This window comes from Balaenoptera physalus (assembly GCF_965194825.1).
Source record: "Balaenoptera physalus genome assembly, chromosome: 8".
In the NCBI taxonomy this organism is placed as follows: domain Eukaryota; kingdom Metazoa; phylum Chordata; class Mammalia; order Artiodactyla; family Balaenopteridae; genus Balaenoptera; species Balaenoptera physalus.
Genome location: NC_138887.1, coordinates 96,901,379 through 96,929,258, shown reverse-complemented (window position 1 = coordinate 96,929,258; position 27,880 = coordinate 96,901,379). Strand labels below are relative to the sequence as shown.

Genomic DNA, 27,880 nt, shown 5'->3' with positions numbered 1-27,880 from the left:
ACCTTCCTTATTAAGTAACTTATTAATTGGAGAAGGAAGATCTAACTGTAAGGATATAAAAAGAAAATTTATTTCCTTTGGTTGATACCACAAAATGGTGGGATAGAGTATGTTTCTTGTACTGTATTTCTATACTGGATTCAACAAAGTCAAAGCCTTTAACCATTAAAGTAAACTTCATTAGGGTATTGATATAGTTATTGACTGAATTATGTCCTCTCAAAATTCATATGTTGAAGTCCCACCCCCAGACCTCAGAATGTGACCTTATTTGGAGACAAGATCTTTACAGCAGTAATTAAGTTAAAATGAGGTCATTAGGGTGCATCCTAATCCAATATGATTGGTGTCATTCTAAGAAGAGGAAATGTTGACATAGACAGGGACAGATGGGAGACACAGAGAGGAGACAGCTGTCTACAAGCCAAAGAGGGAGGCCTGGAACAGATCCTTCCCTTATGGCACTCAGAAGAAACCAATCTTGGTTTCTTGGGCTTCCAGCCTTCAGAACTGTAAGAAAAGAAGTTTCTATGTTTTTTTAAAAATATATAAATTTATTTATTTATTTGTTTATTTATTTTTGGCTGCGTTGGGTCTTCGTTGCTGCTCACAGGCTTTCTCTAGTTGCAGTGAACGGGGGCTACTTTGGCCGCAGTGCACGGGCTTTTCACCGCGGTGGCCTCTCTCGTCGCGGAGCATGGGCTCCACGCGCGCAGGCTTCAGTAGCTGTGGCACGTGGGCTCAGCAGCTGTGGTTTGCAGGCTCCAGAGCACAGGCTCAGTAGTTGTGGCACACGGGCTTAGTTGCTCCATGGCATGTGGGATATTCCCGGACCAGGGCTCGAACCCGTGTCCCCTGCATTGGCAGGCGGATTCTTAACCACTGCACTACTAGGGAAGCCCAAGTTTCTATCGTTTAAGCCACCCAGTCTGTTGTACTTTGTTAAAGCAGCCCTAGGAAACTAATACAGATCTACAGAATAAATCTCAGGGGGCCCCAGGCAAAGACAGAGAATCCAGGCTAGGAGACCCTGGAGGGACGCTAGGCTGGGGCACAGAAGCAGATATGATTATTAATCCCTATGGCCACTGCCAAGGGGAAGGGGAAGCTCTTAGGACCTAACATAGAGCAGCAGCTCTGAAGTTCAAAGTTCTGAGTACCTTCATCATACATTAAATCTATTAGAGAATTTGATGCCTCTGGTGTAGGAAACGTGTGTCTATTTAGTTCCTTTTTTCACGCAGAGAAGTGTAAAATGTAAAAGCTCAATGTTAGACGCAGAGAAAGAGGAGGGCCAGTAAGAGCAGACTGAAAATGAGGAAGGCTTTACCTCACTGGACTTGGCCGAGCTGCTTCTTCCCAGCCTCCTGTGCTGCGCATTTTCAGTTGCTTTGCTCTACCCTCGTCCCACCACAGAGCACCGTCGGTGCTCCCTCGTCCCTCTCCCTTTACACACTCTCCCGTGGGGTGGTTTCACCCACTCTCGTGGTTTCAAATATCTAAATGGGCTTAGACTCCTGTTGTCCTTCAGGCTGGAGTTTGCGTCCTGGCTCTCCCTTTATTTCCCAGCAGGTTCCTTTGGGAAGATTGCTCAGCTTCCTTAAGGTAGGAGTTTCTTCAGATAATAACAGTATTACCGTCACAGGGTCTTATGGAGATTCTATGAGAAATTGCCCATAAGCTCTGAGCACAGGCTTGGCCCAGAGCACGTGTCTCATAAATGAGAGCTAAAATAGAAGTCGCAACAATACGACAAACAAGCATCTGGCATTTACTATGGACCAGGTACTGATCCAAAAGCTTTATATACATCAACTCATTTAATTCTCACCACAGACGAGGAAACTAAGGCACAGAGAAGTTACGTAACTTGCCTAAGCTCAGGTGGTCTGGCTCCAGAGACCATCTTCTCAAACTGTTAGGCAGGCTGTATTTGACTATTATTGTTATTCATTGTTAATAACACTGCTCTACTCTCTCCCATGAACTTCTAAATCATATGGCTTAAAAAAAAAAGCACTTTATGTATAAAGTAGATAACCAACAAAGACCTACTGTATAGCACAGGGAACTATACTCAATATTTTGCAATAAACTAAAAGGGAAAAGAATCTTTAAAAGAATATGTATATATATATATATATATAACTGAATTACTGTGCTGTACTCCTCAAACTAACGAGACATTGTAAATCAACTAAACTTCAATAAAAAGGAAAAAAAACAGCTGTCTGGGTACCGCAAGTCACCTCAGATACAACATACTCAAAAGAGATCCCCAAATCTCCTCTCCTCCTGTGCCCCTTTCTCAGGAGTGGATGACACTGTGAGAAACCTGGGGTCACATTAGGTTGCTTGCTTTCCCTTGACCCTCCCACCGCCAAGCAATCAATTATTTTTTTTTAATTTTATTATTATTATTTTTTATACAGCAGGGTCTTATTAGTTATCCATTTTATACATATTAGTGTATATCTGTCAATCCCAATCTCCCAGTTCATCCCAACCCCCCCGCTTTCCCCCCTTGGAGTCCATATGTTTGTTCTCTACATCCGTGTCTCTACAAGCAATCAATTATTGATTTCTAATTCTATCCTCTTCTCTCCATCCCTAACACTTCCCTAGTTCAAAATGTCATCATCTCTGCTCTAGATAATAGAGCCTTCTAACTGGTTTTCCTGCCTGCAGGCTCCAAGAGTCTTCAGATCTAAAATACAAATCTGACCATTTCAATCCTGCTTAAAGGATTAATTATGTGTTCATTAGCATAGCCCAGAAGATCCCTCATATCTGACTCCTGTCTACCTTTCCAAGCTCAACTCCCACCTCCCACCAAGTTCTACTTCCCCCGGCACATCTGCAATTCCCAGAATCTCTCTCTCTCTCTCTGTCTCCCTCTCTCTCTTTCTCTCTCCCACACACACTCACACCATGCTGCTTTACAACTAGTATATTAGAGTCCACCTTTAAAAAAAATTATTCAGCTTATCTACTAAGAATACATAAAACAGTCACTCACAGGGAAGGTATGATCACTCACTTTCCCCCCCACCATTTTCCTTCCTGCAAAAATACCCACAAAATTAACTTTTTTACTAGCAGGGGGGGAAAAAATCACTTTTAAGTCAGTTTTATCAGTAAGCAAAATTGTTTAAAGTCATCTTTCAAAGACATAGAACCTACAGAACAATCACAAACCAGCAATATTATTTGTATAGTCTGTTTTTATCATCTTAATCCACATTTTCTATCTGAAAGAAAAACTGACTGATTGTCTTCTAGTGACATAAAAGGCTAGCATGTGACTAGTTATTTCTGTTTGCTGGAACCAAAAGTCTTCAAGGACATAGAGACTTATTGTTGAAGAAGCCCAGGAGATTGACACTGTTATCCTACTGCCACCTGCTGCTGAAAATGTGAAGCTTTCCATTTTGTTGTGAATGAGGCCGGGACAGGTCAATGTGATGCAAACTTCTAGTAGCCTATCTAAGCTTTCTTTCTTTGAATGTCAGTTTCTCCTTTACTCCATCCAAGCTACACTTTGAAAGTATATATAAAAAATTAAGTGCCCCGTGATCACCTGTGCCCTATGGTCAGAAAAGTCTCAGCAGTTGGCAGACACCCACGGTCAGATACTGTTGTAGAGTAAAAAGAAGGAATTGGAAGTGGTTCTAAGTTCTACGTGCCATGATGTTACTTCACCTCAGAACTTTATGGGAGGTCAGCGTTGTGTAATGGTGCAGTGCACAGGCCTGCAGTCAAACCACCCAGGTCTTCATTCCAGCTGTACCTATGGGACCTAGTCTAAGGCTCAGTTTCCTCATCTGGAAGAAAAAATAAACAAACATTGTATATAAAGCACATAATTAGGTGCTGAATAATAATAATTGGAAGCTCTTCTTATTTTTGAAGAGTTGTAAAGCAGTGGACTGACAATTTCAGCTAGGCCTGTTCCCAGCCAGGTCCATGGGGACCAGACATCACTAAAATGATTAGTCCCTGAAGTCAACTCCCACCTTTCAAGGATTAAACTTTTCTACAGGACACAAAAAGTGTATCTTTTTTCTTTTCGGCTGCGCAATTTTTGAAAATATTTGTATACTGCATATGACAGTCATAATGGTTTTTTTCCCTACTTTATAAAATGATTAATCTAGAAATTTCTTCTACCCATGGTCTTTTATTAAAACTTATTACAGAAAAATAAAATCATTCAGAATCATTTATTCCCTAAAAAGTATATAACTGTATGTTAACGCAAACCTATCCTGTCCCTACAGGTGTAATCTAAGATTAGTAAGTTGCTCTGGGAGAAGTACTATACTTCAATAAAACTATATGTGCTACCTTCTACTCTGAAGTTTGTTATTAAATATGTGCTGTAATTAAATGATTGGAAATCAAATAAGTAAACAAAGTTGTATTAACACAATGTGTTGAAATTTTATGGGCTCTAATTACATGTGTATCATCCCAGGCATCTGAAGGTATAAATTTTTTTCTGATAATATTTGTGCATCCGTGTGATAGCACATTGTACTAGAAATAGACATTTTCTGGTTTTCAGTCAAATTAAACATATTTACGCCTTTTAAGTAAAGAACAACTATAAATACATTTTACTTACCCTATTCCTCAAACTGAAAATTTTAAAACCGATTTTAGGTTTCAAATTTCAACTCTAAGTCGTCTATCAGAGGGAATACTCTGGAAAGTATATAAAGGCTTCAGATAAATGATGATCACTATCTGTCCAGTGCCTACCATTTTTATGACAAGCACTGTGCTGATTTCTGTTTATTTTCTCTAATCTTCTCAACAGCTGGCCTTCCAAGGTAAGGGAACAAACTCAGAGAATGTAAATATCTAGCCCAAGGTCAACAATTTGCAGATGGCTAAACTGGGATTGGTTTGTTCTTTCCCTATATCTTATGACCAAGGATTGGGCTTCCCATGAAAAACTATTAGAATTTTCTTTAAAGGATATCTCTTATAAAATAATTATTTGCCAAAATTTTATGAGGCTTTATGGCTGCATGAAAACAATGAGACTCAGTAGATAAATGAATTGGTAACTCCTAGTGACCGATGTACTTTAAAAATATAACAGTGATAATCAAAGCTGAATGCCACGTTAAGAAATAAGAAGCAGAAGAAATAAAATGTTCTTTTTAAACCTGGTCTTTGGTTTCCTGTTTCATATTATAACCTGTTGATATCTGAAATGGTATATCTTAATTTTCAGAAATGGCAACAATCTCCTAAAAATAGGCTTTGAGCATACATGAGAAACAAAACAAGGTTTATTCTTTAAAAAAAAAAAAAGTCTTGGCAAGAAAAAAAGAATACCCTTTAACAAACTATGAAAAAATATATTCTTTACTACGTAAGAACCAAGTTCTTAAACCAGGATGGCATTTTCACTTATGGATGAACAATACAGAATTTGATAATGCCCAGTGTTGGTAAGGAAAATTGGCCCTCCCATTCACCGTTGGTACAATCATTAATAGGAACAAACTTTTAGAAGAAAATTTTGCAATATCTCTCTAAGCTGAAATGTATATATCCTTTGTGTTAGCCATTCCATTTCATCCTGGCAAAAGCATGCCAAGACATACATGTACACAGGTGCTAACTACAACATTTTTGATAGAGCTGGGAAAAAAACTCCAGAAAATGAAATGTCCATCAATAAGAACTTTCTAAAAAAATTGTCATGTTGTGGTATTGTGGAGTACAATGTGGTCATTACAAAATGTCCTGGTGTGGCCAGACACCCAAAATATATTGTCACGTGGGAGAGCACGCTATAGATGATTATGGACCATAGCCCAATTTGTGCTAAATATACTGTTAAATTAATTAAACAAGGAGGCTGTTAGACTAAGGTGGTTCTTAACGTACATAAGCAAACCAAAAATCTAAGCCTGTAAGTGCCTCAGTGTTACAACATCAAGACACTAAGGACAACCAATCACAAACAGCCAACTAGGTATTAAGCTCTAATCAATCAAATATTTCCTTTCTTTGCTTCCGCACTTTCTCTATATAAGTCCCCTGATTCCTGTCGGCAGGGCGCCCCTAAACACTTCAAGGCTGGTACTCTTGGATTCTAATTGATTTTGGCTCAAATAAACTCTTTAAATTGTTCATATGCCTCCGTTTACCTTTTAGCAACATACACACACATTCGCTTCCTTACTCCCTGGAAATTTCTCGAATTATATAAAGAAACCATAACCAGGAGTTATCTCTGGTAAGGGAAGAGGACTTTTAATTTTCCACTGTGTAACTTTGTATTATTTTACCATGAGCATCAATAACTTTAAAAGAATAAAAAAGATTTTTAAACCAATATAAGACTATACATGTTTCCATTTAAAAAAAAAATTATTGGAGCTTAAAAATGTAAAATAAGACTTTGAATCATCTTGGTTAGTTTTGCAGCTCTATCTTAACTCAAATATTAAACAAAGTTTAGACATAAAGAGAGAAGTTCTGTAACAAACAAAACATGTTCCTTTTTCCTCACAGGACATACAAGGCCTCAAAGAGTTTGCTTTTTTTAAAAAATTTTTACTGGAGTATAGTTGCTTTACAATGTTGTGTTAGTTTCTGCTGTACAGCAAAGTGAATCCATTATACGTATACATATATCCACTCTTTAGATTTCCTTCCGATTTAGGTCACCACAGAGCACTGAGTAGAGTTCCCTGTGCTATACAGTAGGTTCTCATTAGTTATCTATCTATCATAGTATCAATAGTGTATATATGTCCATTTCAATCTCCAAATTCATCCCACCCCCCTACCCCCCTTGGTATCCGTAGGTTTGTTCTCTACATCTGCCTCTATTTCTGCTTTGCAAATAAGTTCATCTATACCATTTTTCTAGATTCCACGTATAAACGATATTATACGATATCTGTTTTTTTCTTTCTGACTGTATGACAGTCTCTAGGTCTATCCACATCTCTGTAAATGACACCATTTTGTTCCTTTATATGGCTGAGTAATATTCCATTGTATATATGGGCCACACCTTCTTTATCCATTCATCTGTTAATGGACACTTAGATTGCTTCCATGTCCTGGCTATTGTAAATAGAGCTGCAATGAACACTGGGGTGCATGACTCTTTTTTTTTTTTTTTTTAGTTTATTTATTTATTTATTTTTGGCTGTGTTGGGTCTTCGTTTCTGTGCGAGGGCTTTCTCTAGTTGTGGCAAGTGGGGGCCACTCTTCATCGCGGTGCACGGGCCTCTCACTGTCGCGGCCTCTCTTGTTGCGGAGCACAAGGTCCAGACGCGCAGGCTCAGTATTTGTGGCTCACGGGCCTAGCTGCTCCGTGGTATGTGGGATCTTCCCAGACCAGGGCTCGAACCCGTGTCCCCTGCATTGGCAGGCAGATTCTCAACCACTGCGCCACCAGGGAAGCCCCAATGACTCTTTTTGAATTATGGTTTTCTCAGGGTATATGCCCAGTAGTGGGATTGCTGGGTCATATGGTAGTTCTATTATTATAAGGAACCTCCATACTGTTCTCCATAGTGGCTGTATCAATTTACATTCCCACAAACAGTGCAAGAGGGTTCCCTTTTCTCCACACCCTCTCCAGCATTTACTGTTTGTAGATTTTTTGATGATGGCCATTTGGACTGGTGTGAGGTGATACCTCATTGTAGTTTTGACTTGCATTTCTCTGATGGTTAGTGATGTTGAGCATCCTTTCATGTGTTTGTTGGCCATCTGTATGTCTTCTTTGGAGTACTTTTAAAATCTTAGTGACTTTGTACCACAACCTGTAGGTATATAGCCCACTGTGGATTTGGCACATTCCAAACAGTGCTACTGCTTTGTAACTTCATCACTGTTGCTTCTTAAAGGAAGTCTGAGGCAAGGGGAGAAGGAGGAGGCAGTGACATTTGTTCAGGTGAGCCCAAGTAGGGCATTCAAGGACAACCACTCTTGGCTTTTACAGGGAGTTGAAGGCTAATTGTGTCTGCATCAGATGTTCTTTTCAATCCTGTGCAAATTAGAGTCCTCAATGGAATCACAGAATGCAAAGAATTCTAGTTCTTTTTCCTTATCGTTCTCTCCTTTTATTTTCTTCTCTCCCACGCACTATCCCCCCAACTCCTTCCTTCCCTCTCTCTCTGATGGCAAGCAGAGGAGAAAAGAGAACTATTCAGGTTCTCAATTTTATTGATGGTTTTTGTTGATGGGTTTTCACATTCCAGTGATTAACCACTCCATATCAAATTTCAGTGTCATCAAAACGTCAGTATCTTTTGCAGGATGATTGTGTTGAAACAATCCTGGCAGTTTTGCATGTGAAACAGATCATGTGAGTCTCACTACTCTAAGCTGGGGTCACTGACAAGCAAGCTGCTGAGTCCTGAAATATCAATCCTAGACCCATGGTTGAGATTGCAGTTTGTCAAGGTCAAAGGAAACTGCCATTCACTGGGTGTAGTAATTCAAAAAGTTCCCTCCAAAACAACCTCTCCATGAGAGATGCTCCTTTCCAAGTTAACTAGTCTAGAAAACACACTTTAAAATGGGCATATTGTTCATTTCAGCTAACATGTAGACGTATGAACTTATTACAGAAGAACAAAGTATTAACAAAGGGAAAAGCAGTTTTGCTTTTTCATTTGTTCTGTGGTGCACAGGCTTCTCACTGCAGTGGCTTCTCATTGTGGAGCACAGGCTCTAGGCACACAGGCTTCAGTAGTTGTGGCATGCGGGCTCAGTAGTTGTGGCCTGCAGGCTGTAGAGCGCAGGGTCAGTAGTTGTGGCGCACGGGCTTAGTTGCTCTGTGGCATGTGGGATCTTCCCGGATCAGGGCTTGAACCCGTGTCTCCTGCATTGGCAGGCGGATTCTTAACCACTGAGCCACCAGGAAAGCCCTGTGAGTGTTAATTTATAAAGGTGACTGAATGGTTACACAGAGGATCACGTGAGGAACACCAGGTTTTGGACAGGATGCAGAAGCAGGGGAGAACCTACGCCAGCCAGCAGCCTTTATTGGTGTCTCCTTGGGGAAGGCAAGGCAGGGGAGGGTGAACAGTTTAAGACTGGCTCATCTGAATAATTTCAGCAGGCTTTGAGCTACAGGGAGGAAAACATTCTCTTTGACACTCTTAGGGTCCTTAGTTGGGTCTGAAAATTAAACTGACAAAGGCAGATTAACAGAAGAAAAGCATATAAATTTATTTAATATAAGTTTTATGGGACACCAGAGCCTTCATTAAAAATATGAAGACCCAAAGAAAACAGTTCGACCTGTGTATTTTTATTCTAGATTGGATGAAGGGGGGCAGTAGGGGAGAAAGATGATAGGTTAAGGAGTATGACGTAATTGTAGGGAACTGGGGAAACTTAGCAAGGCCTGTTGGTTTGATTCTTCTTGGCATCCCTTTGTCTTCAGAGAAAAGTCTGCTTCTTTCCTCCAGATCCACAGAGGACACCTTTCACATGAGGGTCTTATGATCTGTTTCGGGGAAGAAGGGTGAGGTGGGGAGGGGGTTAAAGTGACCTTCCGGCTCCTGCCGTTTTCTCAAAACTCCTTCAACTTAAAATATTCAATAACCAAGGTGCCGTATTTGGGGTAGTGTGTCCAGAACCCCATCAGGGCTATAGAGGTGCTCTCTAGTTGCCTGGGACTTGGCCCTGGGATGCTTAAGGCAGAGGAATATTGCCTCCTGGTGTGTAGAGGCCAGATAGAGGAGGTAGGACTCTGGATTGGTTAGTTTCCATATCAAATAGCATGTCTTTTGTTATCTCTAAGAATCAGCTAACCCTGGAAGGGGCAGTCCCTCCCTGCCAGAAAGGCGTTTTAAGATGTCAAAACATCCAAATATGCAGAAAATAAATGATTATTACTATTATTATTAAACAGGAATTTAGGAGTAAGATCATTTTCAGCATGTACCCAAAGAAACAGAGAAGAGTGGTGGGGAGCATGTCCAAAGTGAAAAATAATTTTAAATGAAGTGTTTTCAAAATAGATACCCTTCCAACAAAGAAAAAAAAATGGTAGCTAACCAACTGAATTACAAATGTATCAAGGGGGCTTCCCTGGTGGCGCAGCGGTTGAGAATCTGCCTGCCAATGCAGGGGACACGGGTTTGAGCCCTGGTCTGGGAAGATCCCACATGCCGTGGAGCAACTAGGCCCGTGAGCCACAACTACTGAGCCTGCGCGTCTGGAGCCGGTGCCCCGCAACAAGAGAGGCCACGACAGTGAGAGGCCCGCGCACCGCAATGAAGAGTGGCCCCTGCTTGCCGCAACTAGAGAAGGCCCTCGCACAGAAACGAAGACCCAACACAGCCAAAAATAAATAAATAAATAAATTTATAAAAAACAAAAAAAAGAAATGTATCAAATTCACTTTTAGTCCATAGTAATTATATTCAGTAATCATTGCAACATTTTTTCAACTTTTTCTTGAGCACCTATTCTGTGCCAGGAATTGTGCTATGTCTAGGATCCCAAGCACGTGGTTGTGTGTTTCCTAAGGTTATCTGGAAGTGGGGTGGGAAGAATACAGGCCAGAAATCGCTCTAACATTGCAGTGTGAAGTTACATGGCAAGTAAATACCCTCACAGTCCTCAAATATCTAGTCACACAACAGTAGTATGTGCCTAACTGTCCTCTTCCTCAATAGTGGGTTAGACGCCTTCTAAAGATCAATTAATTTGCCAGCAACCAATTTATTAAAAAACTTGAGAAGTGAATTTTTTAAATTACTACTACATTACCAAATAAAGGTCAGCATTTTGGAAAGATTTCTCTTTTCGTGCCTTCTGCTTTTCATTTTGTCCTATATATTCCTGTGGGCTGTCATTTTCCTGTTAGTCATTTTTGTGTTTGCATAATGTTTGCATAGATTAAGAATCCAACAGTTAATTTTCCTAAATGGATATATTTATCCAAAGTTCACTGCCAAGAGCTTTTTTTTAACACCACTTCTCATGTCTTCATTACTACTTAGCACATAACCTTAAATCATTTTTCAACATCTCTTAGTGAATGTCTGTTTACTTCCCACAATATTGAATATATCTATACAATAAATCCAATGGTCTATTTTATATCTATTCTCCATTCAAATTCACTTTCAAAAATAAAAGCATATATTCTCTCTAATAACTTTGGAACTGAGCCCTCTTCTGGGAGGGAAACGGGTTTTTTTTTTGTTTGATAGAATTCGCCTGTGAAGCCATCTGGTCCTGGGCTTTTGTGTGTTGGAAGATTTTTTTTTTTTTTTTTTTTAATTTATTTATGGCTGTGTTGGGTCTTCGTTTCTGTGCGAGGGCTTTCTCTAGTTGCGGCAAGCGGGGGCCCCTCTTCATCGCGGTGTGCGGGCCTCTCACTATCGCGGCCTCTCTTGTTGCGGAGCACAGGCTCCAGACGCGCAGGCTCAGTAATTGTGGCTCACGGGCCCAGCTGCTCCACGGCATGTGGGATCCTCCCAGACCAGGGCTCGAACCCGTGTCCCCTGCATTGGCAGGCAGATTCTCAACCACTGCGCCACCAGGGAAGCCAGGGAGACAGGTTTTGTATGATACTTGAGAGTTTAGAGATGCCATCTGCATCTAACAAACTAATTTCATATCTTTTGAAACTAAATTACTCAATTCCTTTAGTACTCAGTTAGATGAACCTGTGTTCTTATAGCGCTTCAGTTTTTATACTTTATGTATGTGCTGCGTCTATGGACAACTTCTGTTTACATGCCTAGCAGCCCCACCAGTGTGCAAGTTCATGAAGAGCAGGGATACTGTACTATTCTCTTTGTATTTCAGATACAAGCATGATCCCTGGCAAAAATACTTGATCTAAACGGAAACACAACTTTGCCCCTGCAAACCTAACCATATACAAAGTTGTGTATTACACAAAATATTCCTGCCAAGTCTCTTTTTCTATTTAGTGGCCTCTTTTCTTACGGGGTTCATGGCCAAGTCTGCCATGACAGAGGTCTACTGTTTTGACTTTCCATCCAACAACAGTAATACAGACATCTTCCATACCCAGTAAAAACGTATCCATCCCTTTCCCACAGACATTTACTGTGTTATTTCTAAGGCTAACTCTTTCCATGTATTATATGAGTCAATCCTCTCAAGAACCCTAAAAGATATATATTATCGCCATTTTATTAGAATAGAAGCTGAGCCGAGTTACCTTTCTCAGGCTCGTATAGCTAGTAAATGTTGGAAGTTGCCCTTATAACTGTCCAACTCCAAAATCCATGCCTTTTCCAATTCACCTTGCTGTCTCCATTCTTTCTAACTCCCAGTCACCTGACAGCCATTTATGTATACTGAGGAAACTAGTTCATACGTAGCATCCTTCCCAGATCATTACCAAATTGTCTCATTTTGTGGCTTACTTATGAAAACATGGCTTTGACAGTAGACTCATAATTGGAGCAGAGAATGAAGGGCAGAACTAAGGAAAAGGGCAGAACTAAGGAAAAGGGTAGCATTAGTTTGAGAGGATCCAAGTGGTTATGACAACTCCCACACTTAAAATTCTTTAGTGGCTCCCCATTGGCTTTTATTTGTTCAGCAAATATTTAGTGGGCACGTACTAAGTCTCAGATGCTATTCATTACACTGTGGATACAGCAGCAAGAAAAATAGACCAAACACCTGTCCCTATGATGTTTACATTATACGAAGGTGATGGGAAGTAAAAATAGAGAAATATATCATGCTGTGATATATGTGCATGGAAAAAAAAATGGAGCAGGTCAACAAGTTTGGGAGCATCTTCCTTGTAAAGTCCAAACTTCTTAGTATGGTTTACAAAAGGCTTCAGTACATCATTTGGCCATCATCTACTGAATACCATTCTAAAACCACACTCAGTATTCTGTCCTACCGAAGTTCCTTTTGTCTCGTGTCTCCATGTGAGCTAACTGCTATTCAGCCTTCAAGGCAATAGACACATCATCTCTTTCATGACATCTTTGAAATCCTTCTCTGACACCCTCAGATTCTTGTTTGTATGCCAGAGCATGCTGAACTATATTATAGCACTTCTCACACATTATGTTGTAAGTTTCCACTTTTGACGTCTGTCTTCTTCAAATATGCAACAAACTCACTGATGGCAAGAAGCATGCTACTTCACCTTGAATCTGTGACACTTAATATTGAGCCTGGCAAAGAATAAACACTCAATAAATGCTATATGAAGGATGTGAATGCTTAGATAAAATAAGGATTTTTAGGTACACAAGATTGTCAAATTTGACAATCAAGAATGAAAAGAAAATTAGAATTTTCATATATGAATTCTGAAGACATATTAAACCATGTACAAAAGTTGATGGGTTAATCACTTTTTAAAGGTTACCTTTTTATAAAACACAACTTGAACAAATTATCAAGATGAAATAGCTAAAAACCATAGTTACATGCTTGAGACAGACTAGTACGCTTAGAATATTACATTTTAAAAGATATTGCATTTAATACTTTCTTGACACTTTTATTACATATTAAAAACTACTTATAAAGACATTCACTTACAATAAATTGGCATTATTCAAATCTTCACTTTTATCAGAAGAACACTAGGCCTCTAAATATTATAGGCCTCACAATCAGTCTTCGGTAGAACCAAGAATATAATAGGTACCTCTTAGTATATACACATTCACGGTTTGTGAAATATCTGCTATACACATGGCAATTAGAAAATACAAAATTGGATATCATCTTACAAAGCAAATTCTATGCTATCTTATTTATCAAGAGTCTACTTTGAATTTCAAAAGTGAAATGTAGTATCAATGGATTTAGTAATAACACTGCCCTCACTATGATTTTGAAAATTAAAGGCATTGGTCACAATTCCTTGTTTATCAGTCAATAATAAATCCAAGTTCAATTTGATCATGAAAAAGCAATCTTTGCTCAAAAAATTAAAATACTCTCTTGGCCATGAGTTTTGATTCACATTTCAAATATAAAACTTAAAATATATAGGTATCATCACTTGCCTAAAAAAATAAGCTAGCGAAACTATTAAATATAAAAATGTAAGGGACTTCCCTGGTGGCGCAGGGGCTGGGAGTCTGCCTGCCAATGCACGGGACATGGGTTCGAGCCCTGGTCCAGGAAGATCCCACGTGGGCAGAGCAACTGGGCCCGTGCACCACAACTACTGTGCCTGCGCTCTGGAGCCCGCGAGTCACAACTACTGAAGCCCGTGTGCCTAGAGCCCGTGCTCCTCAACAAGAGAAACTACCGCAATGAGAAGCCCGCACACAGCAACGAAGAGTAGCCCCCGCTCCCCCCCGCGCGCAGCAACGAAGACCCAACACAGCCAAAAAATAATTAATTAATTTAAAAATAAAATGTAAAAAATATAAAAACACAAAGAATGTAGACAGGAAGCCTAATAAGCACTGAATTTGTACTTTAATAGGTTGTTTCATTTTTCTTGTTTTGAATATGTAACTGACTGGAAGTGTTTTTCCATTTAACACTATGACAGCCCCCTTGGGTGTTGTTGGAGAGGGCTTCCACTGAACACGTGACTTTGAGGCACCCACGGAGATCTTTCCCAGGAACACATGGAGACACCGTGACCGTTGGTGTGGAGAATGAGATATTGCTGAAAGTGGTAGAAGATATCTCTTTCCAGCTAGAAGAATGACTCCTGGGTTTTAAGTTTAGAAAGCCATCTACGCAAACATCTTCAGCAATACATACATTAATAGTATGAATGTTTTTTATATCAACTCTCTTCTTACAGCGGATGTTGGCATAACAACTGCAGGAAAATTTTTTGGAAAATTGTTGCAGGTCTTTGAGGGTGGGTTTCCCATGTACTGTGTATTTTCCACTTTTCCCAGTTTGAATAGCAAAATTCTTTGGGTTCAGGTGAAGATAGTTGCTTGAATTCCAGTATTTCCTTGTACACACTCCTCGCTTTTGGCAAAGTGCTTGGCTACACATTTTGGCTGCTAAGGTGACGTTGATTATGTAAGGATTCAGTGTAGTCTTCATGTAATTGCCTAGGTTCATGCAAGATTGCTGTAAAATTATATGAAGATCAGATTATTAACATCCAAGTTGGTTCATATGTGAATTAATTCACTACATTAAGCAATTTCTAAGGAAGCACACACACACACACACACAAAAAACCCAGAACCACTAAGTGTAGGAAATGTTTTATCTTTTTTTACTTTGACAAGCAAGACTATTCCAACAGTTTTTTGTAACATTTGTAAGTTTCACATGCCATTTCATGTCACTAAATAATTGACCAGTTGAGGTTTAGTATACCCTAGCCTCGGTCTTCCTCAATAATTCATAAACTAATGGGGGTGGAAGGGGCAGAATGGTACAGTGCGGGTGGAGGGATTAGAGCATGGGCTCTGGAGTCCATCTGTCCGGATTGGAGTTACAGTTCCATTAATGGCTAGCTGTGTGAGCTTGGGAATCTCTTAAGCGTTCAAAGTCTTAGTTTCCTATCTGGGTGACCTTGGACAAATTAATTCATCTGGCTGTGTTTCAGCTTCATCATCATACAATAAGGATAATTATAGCACCTACTTCATAGGGTTGTTGTGAAGATGAAGAGATAGAAAGTACATAAAAGGGCTAACACAGGGCCCCATATCATTGGTTAGCCCTCAATGTATAAATAATATAAAGTACAAATAAATGTAATAAGTATCACATTTGTCAGACAAGTTCAGGCATTGGAAAGAGTGGTTTCTAAATTGCTAGCTCAAAACAACTAAACGGGTTCAACTGAGTATACATTAAATGTTATGTATAATTCAAGTATGGGCGAATTATGACAGCTCTTTTACAGATATACTTATTTGGCAGAGTATGAGTGATGAGTAACTAAAATGATTCATCTTGAAACTGATACTTTCTAAAACTGGGACTCCGTCCTTCTCAGAACGTAGAAGGTAGTTGCTTGCTTTCATGATCAGCAGTCCCATGGAGTGAGTTGGCTGTGCTAGTCCTTCAGTAAAAGATCAAAGGAAGTGGTGGGGGGGTGGGCAGGCAAGTTGAGGAACCTCAGCAGCTTCCACTTGGATCTACTTCCTGTTGCCTTCCTTGAGGTGGTAGCCATCGGCGGTAGGCAGAACAAGGGCCTTCCAAGGATGTCCATACCCCAGTCCCACGGAACTTGTGACTGTGTTACTTTTTTTTTTTTTTTTTTTAATTAATTTATTTATTTTTAATTTATGGCTATGTTGGGTCTTCGTTTCTGTGCGAGGGCTTTCACTAGCTGTGGCAAGCGGGGGCCACTCTTCATCGCGGTGCGCGGGCCTCTCACTATCGCGGCCTCTCTTGTTGCGGAGCACAGGCTCCAGACGCGCAGGCTCAGGAATTGTGGTTCACGGGCCCAGCCGCTCCGGGGCATGTGGGATCCTCCCAGACCAGGGCTCGAACCCGTGTTCCCTGCATTAGCAGGCAGATTCTCAACCACTGCGCCACCAGGGCAGCCGGTGACTGTGTTACTTTACATGGCAAAAGGGACTTTCCAGATATGATTAAGGGTATGGATCTTGAGACGGGGAGGTTATCCTGAATTATCTGGATGGGCTCAGTCACAGGTCCTTAAAAATGTAGCTTGGATTTTTAAAATGAGCTGGAAGAAGGAAGACAAATTCAAAGGTAAGGGAGACTCAACCCGGCATTGCTGGCTTTGAAGATAGAGGAGAAGGCCAAAAGGGAAAGAATGCAGTGACCTCTTGAAGCTGGAAATCGCCTTAGCCACAGCCAGTCAGAAAATAGAGATCTTGATGCTATAAACACAAGGAAATGAATTCTGCCAACAACCCAAATGAGCAAATGAGGGTCTTTCTGTAGAAAGGAATGCAACCCTGCTGACATCTTGATTTTACAGCATTAAGATCCATATTGGACTTCTGAACTACTGAACTGTAAGATAATAATTTTCTGCTGTTTAAACCACTGTTTGTTGCAATTTTTATGGTACCAATAGAAAACCTCTTCTTAACCCTCCAATAGCTTTACATGGTGTTTATTATACAATTCAACTTCTCTCAACTTGTATACAGCCTGATGGGGTGTAACCTCTCCTTGCTTTTGTACAACTCTCCCTTACCCACTCGGCCTTAGATATACTAATTGTTTCACAGGGGTGGCAGGTTCATTTCAAACTGCACTTACTGTTCCCTCTGCCCAGAATGCTCTTTCCTCTCATTTTTAACATGGTTGACTCCATCTTGTTATTCAGATCACAGCTTTAATTAGACAAGACCCTTCTCAGACACCTTTCCAGTCTACTTTCTTACAGCTCTCTATTTTAATTTTCTGCATAGAATTTATCACATCGAATATTTTTATTGTTTTATATTGTTTCTATCCCTCCAACTTTAACATAAGCTTCATGAAGGCAGGGACTATGTCAATATTCTTCAACACAGTATCACCGGTGCCAAGGATATATGAGAATTTATACCAAGATCAGATGACATTGGAATTGCCTACAGAGACAAGAACTAGGCAGGAAGAGGAGTAAAGGGATGTGAATGTTTTGAGCATCATTAGCCTATACAAGATGCAGTCTTTGGAAGGATCTAAAACTGTTTCTCGAAGAGATAAAGCCTAGTTTATAGCATTTGTCAGTATCCATGGTGTAAATACTCCTACCATGGCCAATTTTAAGCTACCAACCTGACATCACTGAGTGCAGAATTGGGAATCAATTACCCCACCATTATGGCAGTATGGTGTGAAGTAGCACACCATTACACAATACCATTTCCACTTAGACAGATACAATAGGTGTAAGTAACCTCAAAAGTATGGATAATAGTAAAATAAAGTAAATAATTGATACATTTTGAGTATTTGTTATCAATACTTTCTGTTTTTAACATACTTAATTTTATTCTGAGCTTTTATAATTTAATTTTTAATAATGGCTGTGTTTAACAGTTCACAGAATTTCTGAATATTTAACAATCAGGTCTCATGAGCTGGGACCAGTAGAAGCTGGCTCTGTCACGCCATTGGATCTAATAAGATGGAATGGAAGGAAATGGTTTGCCTACATTTGATAACAATTGTTTTAAATTGTTTTAAATCAGTTCAGTCATTGCAAGTAAACCTGCAATTACCGTTGTCTCGAGTTGTCAGTGAATCAGGAAACACAAGTAATCCATGACTCTATTGATTTCAAATGACATAGAAAAAAGAGGAATAATGACAGAATTAACATTCAAAATGATCATAAATTGGGAAAAGTAGCAGAAATATACAGAACAGAGTTCACAGGGAACAATTTCAAGGCAGTGTCATTAAATAGAAAATCATCACATTAAAGTTGAAGGACTGTCCCTGTATGAATAATACTGAAGGTGATTTGAGAGTCATGGTAGAAGTACATGAATCTAAGATTAAAGTGCAATTAAAAAAAAAATGTGACAAGTAGTATGCCATGCCATCCTACTAATTGGAGAATGCCTGATTCATTCCTCATCAGAGTAAGGGTAGAGTTCTCAATTCTGAAAATTTAAAAAAAAGGAAATAGTATGGGGAATTTATAAATTGTTCTATCGTAGAAGTAACAGGATCCTTGAGAAAGGAGTTTGTAGGTTTGAGAAAACAACTAATAAAAACTAGGAATATTCTTAGGAGAATTATAATTCTTAAATAATTTTCTGACATATAGAAGATTTTGCAAAAGGGACATATACCTTTCCCTGAACTTATATTTTTTATTAGTTCTCTTTACTGTTGATCAAACCAGAGACAACAGAATCTACCAAATATGTAGGAGGGCTCAGATTATCTTAAAAGAATTTCACAAAGTTAAGTACCTTTATAAATGAAGGAAAACTATGGCTAGTCTATCTGAAGAACAAGATGTCAAAAGATCTGTTCTTAGAGTATAAAGTCTGTTCTCTGTAGGTCCTAGGATAAGACATCTGGGCCAAGAGCTTCATTAGACATTCTCCATGACACCTACGTCACTAATATTTCCACATCCATCAGAGAAGGAAAAGTTCAGCTCCAACTCAGCAGTGTCCATGTGACAGTTTTACTCATGCTTTGAGTCAAGAAGATTGAAGAGGTGAAGGATAAAGACCTCATATGGAGAATTAAAAAAGGATGAAAATAAAGGAAGAGAGAAAAGGTTTAGGTCATGATAGTTAACGGCTTTTTGAACGGAAGAAAATGCATTAGCAGAAAATGAATACAGAACAAAACCAACATTTTTCCTAATAAAACAAGTTTTACTTAAAATTTTACTTATAATAGATACTATTAAATATAACCTGTGGAAAATAAAGAAGGATTCCTTTTCCCCTCCCTTAAGGAAACTTTGAACAATTTAGTAATATTTTCAAAAAGTAACTAAATCCCAACTGCCCACACCCTGCCCCCAGTTGTTGGCCCCCATGGTAAACTGTCATTAAATGACTAAATAAATAAATAAATAAGTGCTTAATAAACAGTAATTGGGTGAATGGAAGAATGAATGAATACATATTGACTAGTTGAGCTCTTTTGAGAAGTGACACGGCACAGTATAGTAGAAAAAAACACCAAACACCACATAAGGAAACCAAGATTGTAGTCCTGTTTTTGTTACTTCTTAGCCACGCAGCCTAGGGAATTTCGATTATCTCACCAAATTTCTGTTTCCTCACTGGAGAACAGCCTTACAACACAACCACATGAATGAAAGATAGCTTGACTTAGCCACTATCAATTGAGCACCTACTACTTTGTGCCAAACATAGTGCTTATTTTATTATTCAATCCCACAACAATCCTCAAAAACATTAAAAGTAGAAATGATTTCATCTATTTCCTATCAATTCAACTTACCCTAGTTAGGCTTAAGTTGAGACTTCCCCACATTATAATTCCAGAGGCACCTAGAGCAACGCTCTCACCAATTGTATTCACAAGGTCACCCTGGCAAATGTGATAGAAAGAGTTAACAGGGAGGAATAAAATGAAAGTGTTATACATAGGACAATAACACCAAAGCCAAGAATGCTGACCCAACAATAATTAGTTAAATATTTCACCACTATTTATTTCTATCTTTTATGCCACCACTGCCCTACTATAACAAAAATACAGATTTTCTGCTATTATTTTAATTACTTCTATTGACAAGAGACCAGGCCCATAAAAGAAAAATAGAAAGGAACTGAGATAATACATTGTCTATACTACCCAGTTCTCCATGACTGCTAAGACATTACATGATTACATTAAAAATGAAATATGTTCTTATTTTACATTCATATAATGATGCAGAACTACCTGGGTGCATATTCCTAAAGGTTATTAAAAGCTAAATTTCACTCCCTTCAAAAATTATGTTCAGTCCCACTAAACACCATTTGTGAACAATATTCCATAGCCTTCTTACCTTGATTTTCTTACCTGAGAAAGGAATTGAAAAGACACATCAGTAAAAACTGGACGGGCATACACAAAAACTGGAAGTGGGCTTTTAGCATTGGCTACTTTAGACATCCGAATGGCTTCCTGGACACGATTACGAACAAAGAGGGCAGCTTGTGGAGAAGATTTTAACTTGCTATTCAAATACATGGATGGGAAAAGGGCAGTGCTTTCCTTCCACAACCAGTCGAGCGCATCGTTTCTTCTTTTCTCTATATCCAAGCAACTTCCGTTGTAACTAGGTTGGTTATAATTATGATTGTAACAGTCAGGAAAAAGATAATAACCCCATAAGTGATGTGGCCGAAGTAATTTTCCCAATTTTAAAGTCTCCTGCATGAAACTCTTTGCTGCCTTTTCAAATTCCACTTTCGCTATCTTGGCAGCCTCTGGGAAAGTAAGTTGTATATTTTGTTGCAGAACCAACTCAATAGACTGATCCCTGTAAACGTCTTTAGGTTTCCAGTTTCTCGCCCAGGTAGGCCTCCAGTTTTCCCAGTCAATGACAGCCAAGCCCACGTTGTTGATTGGCATGTAATAGGAAATGTCTTTTTTAGCTTTGTCCAAATGCTTTTTTAAGGATCCCATCTGGGGGATCCCTCCATACACACTTCTGCCTGTTCTTTCATCTATGTGAGGATAGTAGCCAAGTCTATCAGCATAAAATAATGTAATACATTTTCCTGTCACACCTTTTTGGGGGTTTCCTACTAAAGAGAAGAAGTTCAGATCTGGAGGCATGTCAAATCTTCTAGCACAACGGTCAGTTGGGGCATTCCAGGCCCAAAGGAAAGACATATTTGCAGTAAGAGGGGGTGCTGTGAAATCCAGAGTCAAACAACATGGAACCAGAAGGAAGGTGAACACGGCCTGGGGTGCTCCACTGGACTCAACAAAGCTCCCAAAGGAGATATGTTGAAGCCTTAGCACGCCCATAACGAAGAGGAATGACTATGAAAAGCACCTATTTCTTCTACACACTTTGCTTTATCTAATATTTGATGCAAGACATAAAGACAGAAGAGAGAGAGTGGAATGAACCCACTTTGATGGATAAAGAGGTATAATGATGATTTACATTTAAATATTCTTCTTCATGTTTTAGGAATGTTTTGCAAGTTGCTTCATCTGTAACCGGGGAAAAAAAGAAATGTAGAACATATTGTTACACTACATTTCTTTAACAGAGATCATAAGCTTTACCAAGTTCTCAACTTTAAGTGCAGGGAGTCTAATTCAGTGTTTGAAGATGGAGGACTCCTGTGTTTGAATCAATAAAATTATTTTCTCTTATGTATGATACAAATCCTATAATAGCTGACATTTGTCTCGTCTTTCTAAATCACTATTGAACCTGCAGAGAAGTGAATGCAGCTAGTTTTCCTTGTGCCTTCCTACTTGTGCAGAATGCTGTACCAAGCAATGCCTTAGCAAAAGACTGTTAAATAAAAATAAATTCCAAGTTGAACCTCTCAAGTTCGTTATTTCATGAAAGACCACTTTTTAGTGGTCTGCCAAAAGGTGAAAAACCTCTCATAGAATTGTGACATTTCAACTTTTTTTTTCTTTTTTAAGGGAGGCAGGTACAGGAGGAAGCAAAAGTCACTTCTGCCAGAGGTAGTAAGTCAAAAGTTTGCTTGAAACTATTGAATCAAACAAAATCTCCTATTGAGGGGTAAGCTGAAGTGTTATTTATAACAGTGCTCCATAATATCTCAAAGTAATGTACACTCATGTTTAAAGTTAATAAAATATTTTATGACTTTATATCTTTCACTAAAAGGATTGGTTCTGGCCTAGCTTAATAAAAGCAATATATGCACTTTATTCTTTTATAATCTTTGATAATTGAGATTGTATTGTCTTTCTGATGGTCACAATGTGAAGTGTTATGGCGCATTTTGTGGTACAATAAAAATAGTCTGAGCCAAGGATAAGAAATTAAGCTATGTATTTTTTTTTTTTTTTTTGATGTGGACCATTTTTAAGATCTTTATTGAATTCGTTACAATAATGCTTCTGTTTTATGTTTTGGTTTTTTGGCCAGGAGGCATGTGGAATCCTAGCTCCCCAACCAGGGATCAAACCCGCACCCCCTGCATTGGAAGGCAAAGTCTTAACCACTGGATTGCCAGGGAGGTCCCAAGCTATGTATTATTTAACATTTGGTAGTTGCAAAAATTACCTACAAGAAAACATATTTAAATGTTCTGTGATTCTAGGAGGAAACTAGAACATTTATTTTAATTAGATTAGTAGCATGCTGCTATATGAGGGTACAATGAGAATTGTACCACTTTTCCCATGAACATGTGGCCTTACCATAGCAAATTATCTATTTATTCCCATTGCTGAAGGAGCAATTACTCTAAAGAGAACACCATAGACAGAATAAAATAAAATCTTAAGAACCATTACAGTCTCATGCTTTGAAGACAATGGATTTTTTCCCCCTAATGTTTAGAACATGTAAAGGAGCTAAAGATTTTCACAGTTTAAGCCCTTATAAACTTCCTTACTTAGGACCTAGAAAATCTTCACCTGAAGTAACATTGGAGGAAAAGCTAATTCCTTTTAACTACCAACTAACAGTACAAATGCCTGCGTGGCAGGGTGTGGGACAAGTACATGGACTAAAGAAATGATTAGATGTCCCCATATCTCAAGGAAGGAGTAGGTTAAGCTTATTGAAATAATTAACATTCAAACCTAATATCCACATGATCATTTTATATGAGGAAACCTTGGGGCAGAATGAACCTGTTGGGAAGATCTCTACCCACAGAAATCTTCAAAAAAGAATGGACACTTCTATCCTTGAAAATTGTGAATTTAAAATTTAAAAAGTAATAAAGCTGATGACATTTAAAGGAGGATAGGTACTGTAATGGGTTTCAGTGTCCCCCTTCCAAATGCACTTCTACCCCAAACCTCAGAATATGACCTTATTTGGAAATAGAGTCTTTGAAGATATAAATGGTTAAAGATATTAAGATGATATCATCTTGGGTTTAGCTTGGGCCCTAAATCTAGTGACTGGTACCCAAATAAGAAGAGGAGAGGACACAGAGATACAGGGAAGAAGTCCTTGTGACTATGGAGACAGAAACTGAAATAATGCAGCTACAGGCCAAGGAATGTCAAGGATTGCCAGGAGCCAACAGAAGCTAGGAAAAGACAAGGAAAGGTACTTTTCTAGAGTCTTGAGAGGGAACACGGCCCTGCTGACACCTTGATTTAGAACTTCTAGCCTTCAGAACTGTGAGATAATACATTTCTGTTGTTTTAAGCCACCAAGTTAATGGCAATTTGTTACAGCAGCCCTAGGAAACTTGTTGTAATCACCAAAGGTAAAAAAAAAGGATTGTAGTTTCTACAAGTCTCTTTTCTTTTCTCAAACCAGTTTCATCTTTAAGAGAAAGATCGGTATATTTATATGTATCATAATGTAACTCTTTTACCCAAACTGATGTAAAAACAACAAACCAGTGACACAGAGCCAGAACCTGCATCTTTCAGACTCATTCTGTGGAATAAAACCTTCTTGAAGTCTTTGGAGTTTAAGGAGAAAAGAAAAACTCTTACAGCCTTTGGGCCACCTGATGCTTATCAACATAATCTCCTCAAATATCACTGTTTCATACAAAGCAAGACAGTTGCTATCTGTGTGAGCCAAGACAATGAACAGAGTCAAAAGCACATGAGGCCAGGAAGGCTCACTTGAACTTGAAATTGATTGCAGGTTTGAGTCCCAGTGGTAAGAGCTCTAGAGGAATTTAATTTCTCCAGGTAAGTAGACAGACAGCTGGGAGACTGATGTGTTAATATATAAGTGAGAGAAAAGAAAGGAGGCAGAGAGAAACATTTTTAGGTCTCAAGTACAAAGGCAAGATCCAGAAATCACAGATCAGAGGTTTCTGACTATAGTCAAAGAGTTAAATGAATTCCATTTAGACAGCAGACACTTAGGGGTTCTCAATATTCACTTCTGAGACCCAGTTAGAGGAACTAGTATAAGCCCAGGGCTTTGTGAGTAGCAAAGAGCATATTTGGACTGGCTGTGATCTTAATTGTCCTGAGCAATTCTTATTAATAAGAATAAGCTATGATATTTTATGAGTAACTAATTTTTTTAAATTTTAATTTTAAGTTAATAGCATTTTTGGTGGTGTTCCATGAACTCCTCTTCCTTCCCCTTTCCCTTTATTATTATTATCATTATCATTAGTATTCCTTATTATTGTTTCCTTCTCCTACTTTGTCTCACCTTTGTATCTTCCCCCGATAAATTTTGCACAGGCTGGAGACCCTCAAGGCTAAAGAAATTGCTAATTCTTAACCTGTGTATCCCCTACCAAGCACAAATAAATGCTAAACAACCTCCCAAAGCCAAAGTGTTGGCCTTAAAAACATGGCACATTACAGAACTTCTAATTTTTTTCACCGAAAGCCATATCTCATTTTTCCTATCAGGTTATGCAGTACAAAATTTAAAAGACAACTTACTTTTGAAGCACATTTAGAAGTTTTCCTCTAAGAAGTCTGTAGTTCAGAAACTGGTCCAGACAATCTAATAGCTCTTCAGTATTTAACCTGTTGGGTAAGAAAAGGCAGCTCTTTGCCCGGTCCATTAAAGACTTAATCTTTTGAGATATTATTGTGTGATGGAGGAAAAGGGCTTTTTTGTGTGTGTGTGTGCATGCGTGTGTGTGTGTGTGTGTGTGTGTGTGTTTGAATATCTGTGTTTGAATCCCAGCAAATTCAAGTGCCTACTAACAGAAAGGGTTAGCAAGGATGGTAAATTAACATAAGAATGCTATAAATTTTTTATTAGCATTTGAAGTGAGTTTAAGAACCCAGTGATAAAACAGACTCTCATTGCAGTTGTTTTGATGCATTCTGTTAAATAATGACAGCTTTCTGTAGTGTAATATAGACAAAGAATGGACTTTTAAGGCACCAGTTTCAAGGAAGTACAGCATACATTGTAAAGGTAATCTCTCCTTACAGAATTAATGAAATGAATTATAATTCATATTTTCAAAATGAAGAAAGCTATGTTTGTTATTTGTTAGCTATGGGAAAATACTAATTTTCTGAATTCTGCTCCTTTCCTTAAGGTAAGAAGGGAGAGGGGAGAGGAGAAAAAGAAGAGCCAAATAAATAACAAATTTCCTCAAGAGAAGTTCCAAAAATCTAATTTCATTTAATTGCTGTAGTGGAACATAGGTATAATTTATACATGTTCATTTTATGCAATAAAAGTTTGACGTGTAGTGCCATGACATTATCAGGAAGTAATACAGCCAAGAAGCTAGAAAATCACAGTATAATTAAACATGAGTTCTAAATATTGAAACTTTAAGCAAGTTATATTTATATGTTGTGAAAGATATAAATATTTCAGCTTTTGAAAATGCGTGATATAGGTCAATACCAACAGTGTTTAATTGAAAATAAGAAAGTAATTCGTCTTATTCTTGGACAGAAATTCCTTTGGAAAGAATATGAATGTGCCTATAAGGACTTTTTGTATCCGAAATATCTTTGAAGACCCCAGAGGCCTTATAAAAGAATGTATGTAACATACCTTTAATTGTAGGGTTAGGTTATTGTCAACTTTCTAAGCCACTTAACTGATACTCAATAGATACACACAGGAGTTAATTAGTTATTAAATGAATAAACTTGACATACTTTGAATTTCAGTAAACTCAAAATCATGGCTTATAGTGACAGTTTAAAAATAAGATGTCCAAACAAGAACCAAAATGTATCATCCAGAAGCAACAGAACTATCAAAGAAAAACCAGAGCAGGACAGCAGTAAAAACAAATTTTATGAAGAAAAACTACCACAATAGGGGAAAACAGACCTCAGTGTAGAACTGGGCTCAGTTTTGAATACAGCAAGGAAAAGTGGGAATGTATAGCCAAGGAGAAAAGAGGGTTGGGGGTGGTCAGTGGGTAGGAGATTACTAAGGGGAGACATCAGGGGTGAGGGGAGAGTCTGGCTAAAGTCACCTGGCAGGATCCTTGCTGAATGCAGGCCAGGTGATCAGATATCACTTGGCGGATGGTGGCAGATGAGGAACCTGCTTACATATCCAGGGGGATCAGCTAGGGAGGATGGGGAATTCATAAGTAAACTGACTTTGCAGGATTCTTGCTAGAATTGGACTCTACAAGGAAGGCTATAGAAACCCAGGGTTTGAGGCCGAGGCAAAAAGAGAGCTCAATGAACCTGACTAGTAGGGTCCAGTGGAGAATCTTTGTCAGTCCCCCATGTGTGCATGAAGAGTGAGTTAACCAGTGAATGAAATAAATGACCTTGATGTACTTGGAATTTCAGTAAACTCCAAATCGTGGCTTGTGGTGACACTTTAAAATGGAGATGTTCAAAAAAAAAAAAAAAAAAAAAAAAAAATGGAGATGTTCAAACAAAAGAATGAAGTGTGGCATCCAGAAGCCAGAGTTCAAACATTACTCAGAAGACAAGTATGTCTTCTAGAGCCAAGCATGAGGCCCTGACACACCCAGATATGACTGAAACGAAGTAATTGAATAAAGCCTTTAAGAGTCTCTAAATTCTAGAGGCTAATGACAAACACAGTAGTTTCCCTAGGGATGCTCCCTGCAAGGCCACCTGTCAGACCCCAGGCTGAGCTCCCTGACGCCTGACTTGCAGTCAACCCAACATTCCACCGCCATAAATCTGGGACCAGTCCTGGTTCTTCTGTGGTGACAGTGGCTCAGCTGCCTGGTACAAACAGGCAAAAGGGCTTAGTACTGTTGGAGTTCAGGGCAAGCAGTCTGCTCCAAAGTATGCCAAAGTGGCATATTGATTATTTCTAATTAAAGTTATTTGAAAAGCATCCCATCCATGGACACTTTGACCCTCCTTTGTCTCCCTGAATACAGGAAATAAATATCCCCTGTGAAGTGTACCCTCCCTGCAACAGGAGGCTAATAGAGACATCCTTATCACCACAGATAAGTCATTCATGGCTGAGTAACCCATGTAAACAAACTTTGTTCCTTCTTTAATAATTTACTACCCAAGCCTAAACTTTGCTTAATTTCCTTATTAATTAAAGCCTGAAACCTAAGCCTCTTTGTCCTGTCAAATCCTCACAAATTTATTGTTTCTTTACATAAAAAGACATAAAATCTTCTCACTATCGATCACTCTCTGAACATCATTTTATGACCTCTTGTGCACATGAAATTAAATTAATTTTTCCCCTTTAATCTGTCTTGTGTCAATTTTACTATCAGCCCAGTCACAAGAACTCAAGTTCTTGTACACAAGAACTCAAGAACTCATCCTGGACAGTACCAATCAAGTTAAAAGTTTAAGAAGAATAACGAACACCTCCATTATTACCGGTGCCTTGCACAATGAAATTCACAAAAGTAAAATAGCA

General features: G+C 38.7%; 2 protein-coding genes across 3 annotated transcripts in view; both read right to left on the bottom strand.

The window, feature by feature from the left end:
• The window catches only part of LOC309665723 (uncharacterized protein), a gene marked incomplete at its 5' end in the record, with an annotated part of 320,068 nt that overhangs the window by 185,123 nt on the left and 107,065 nt on the right, over positions 1 to 27,880 (bottom strand). The window lies entirely within an intron of this gene.
• On the bottom strand, positions 11,195 to 26,855 carry SPAM1 (sperm adhesion molecule 1). Its single transcript, XM_082472459.1, has 3 exons — positions 20,434 to 26,855; positions 19,864 to 19,953; positions 11,195 to 15,066 (listed from the first exon to the last, which is right to left on the bottom strand). Exons 1-3 carry the CDS (start codon positions 21,388 to 21,390, stop codon positions 14,449 to 14,451), a joined length of 1,665 nt encoding a protein of 554 aa, XP_082328585.1. The 5' UTR covers positions 21,391 to 26,855; the 3' UTR covers positions 11,195 to 14,448.

Bases quoted from the DNA above. Each gene is read 5' to 3' on its own strand.
- SPAM1 (XM_082472459.1), bottom strand. From the start codon at position 21,390: ATGGGCGTGCTAAGGCTTCAACATATCTCCTTTGGGAGCTTTGTTGAG. The intron at 19,954-20,433 runs GTAAGAAAATCA...CACATTTGCCAG, and splicing joins CTTTTCAATTCCTTTCTCAG to GGTGACCTTGTGAATACAAT. The intron at 15,067-19,863 runs GTAAGTTGAATT...ATAATTTTACAG, and splicing joins TCAACTTAAGCCTAACTAGG to CAATCTTGCATGAACCTAGG.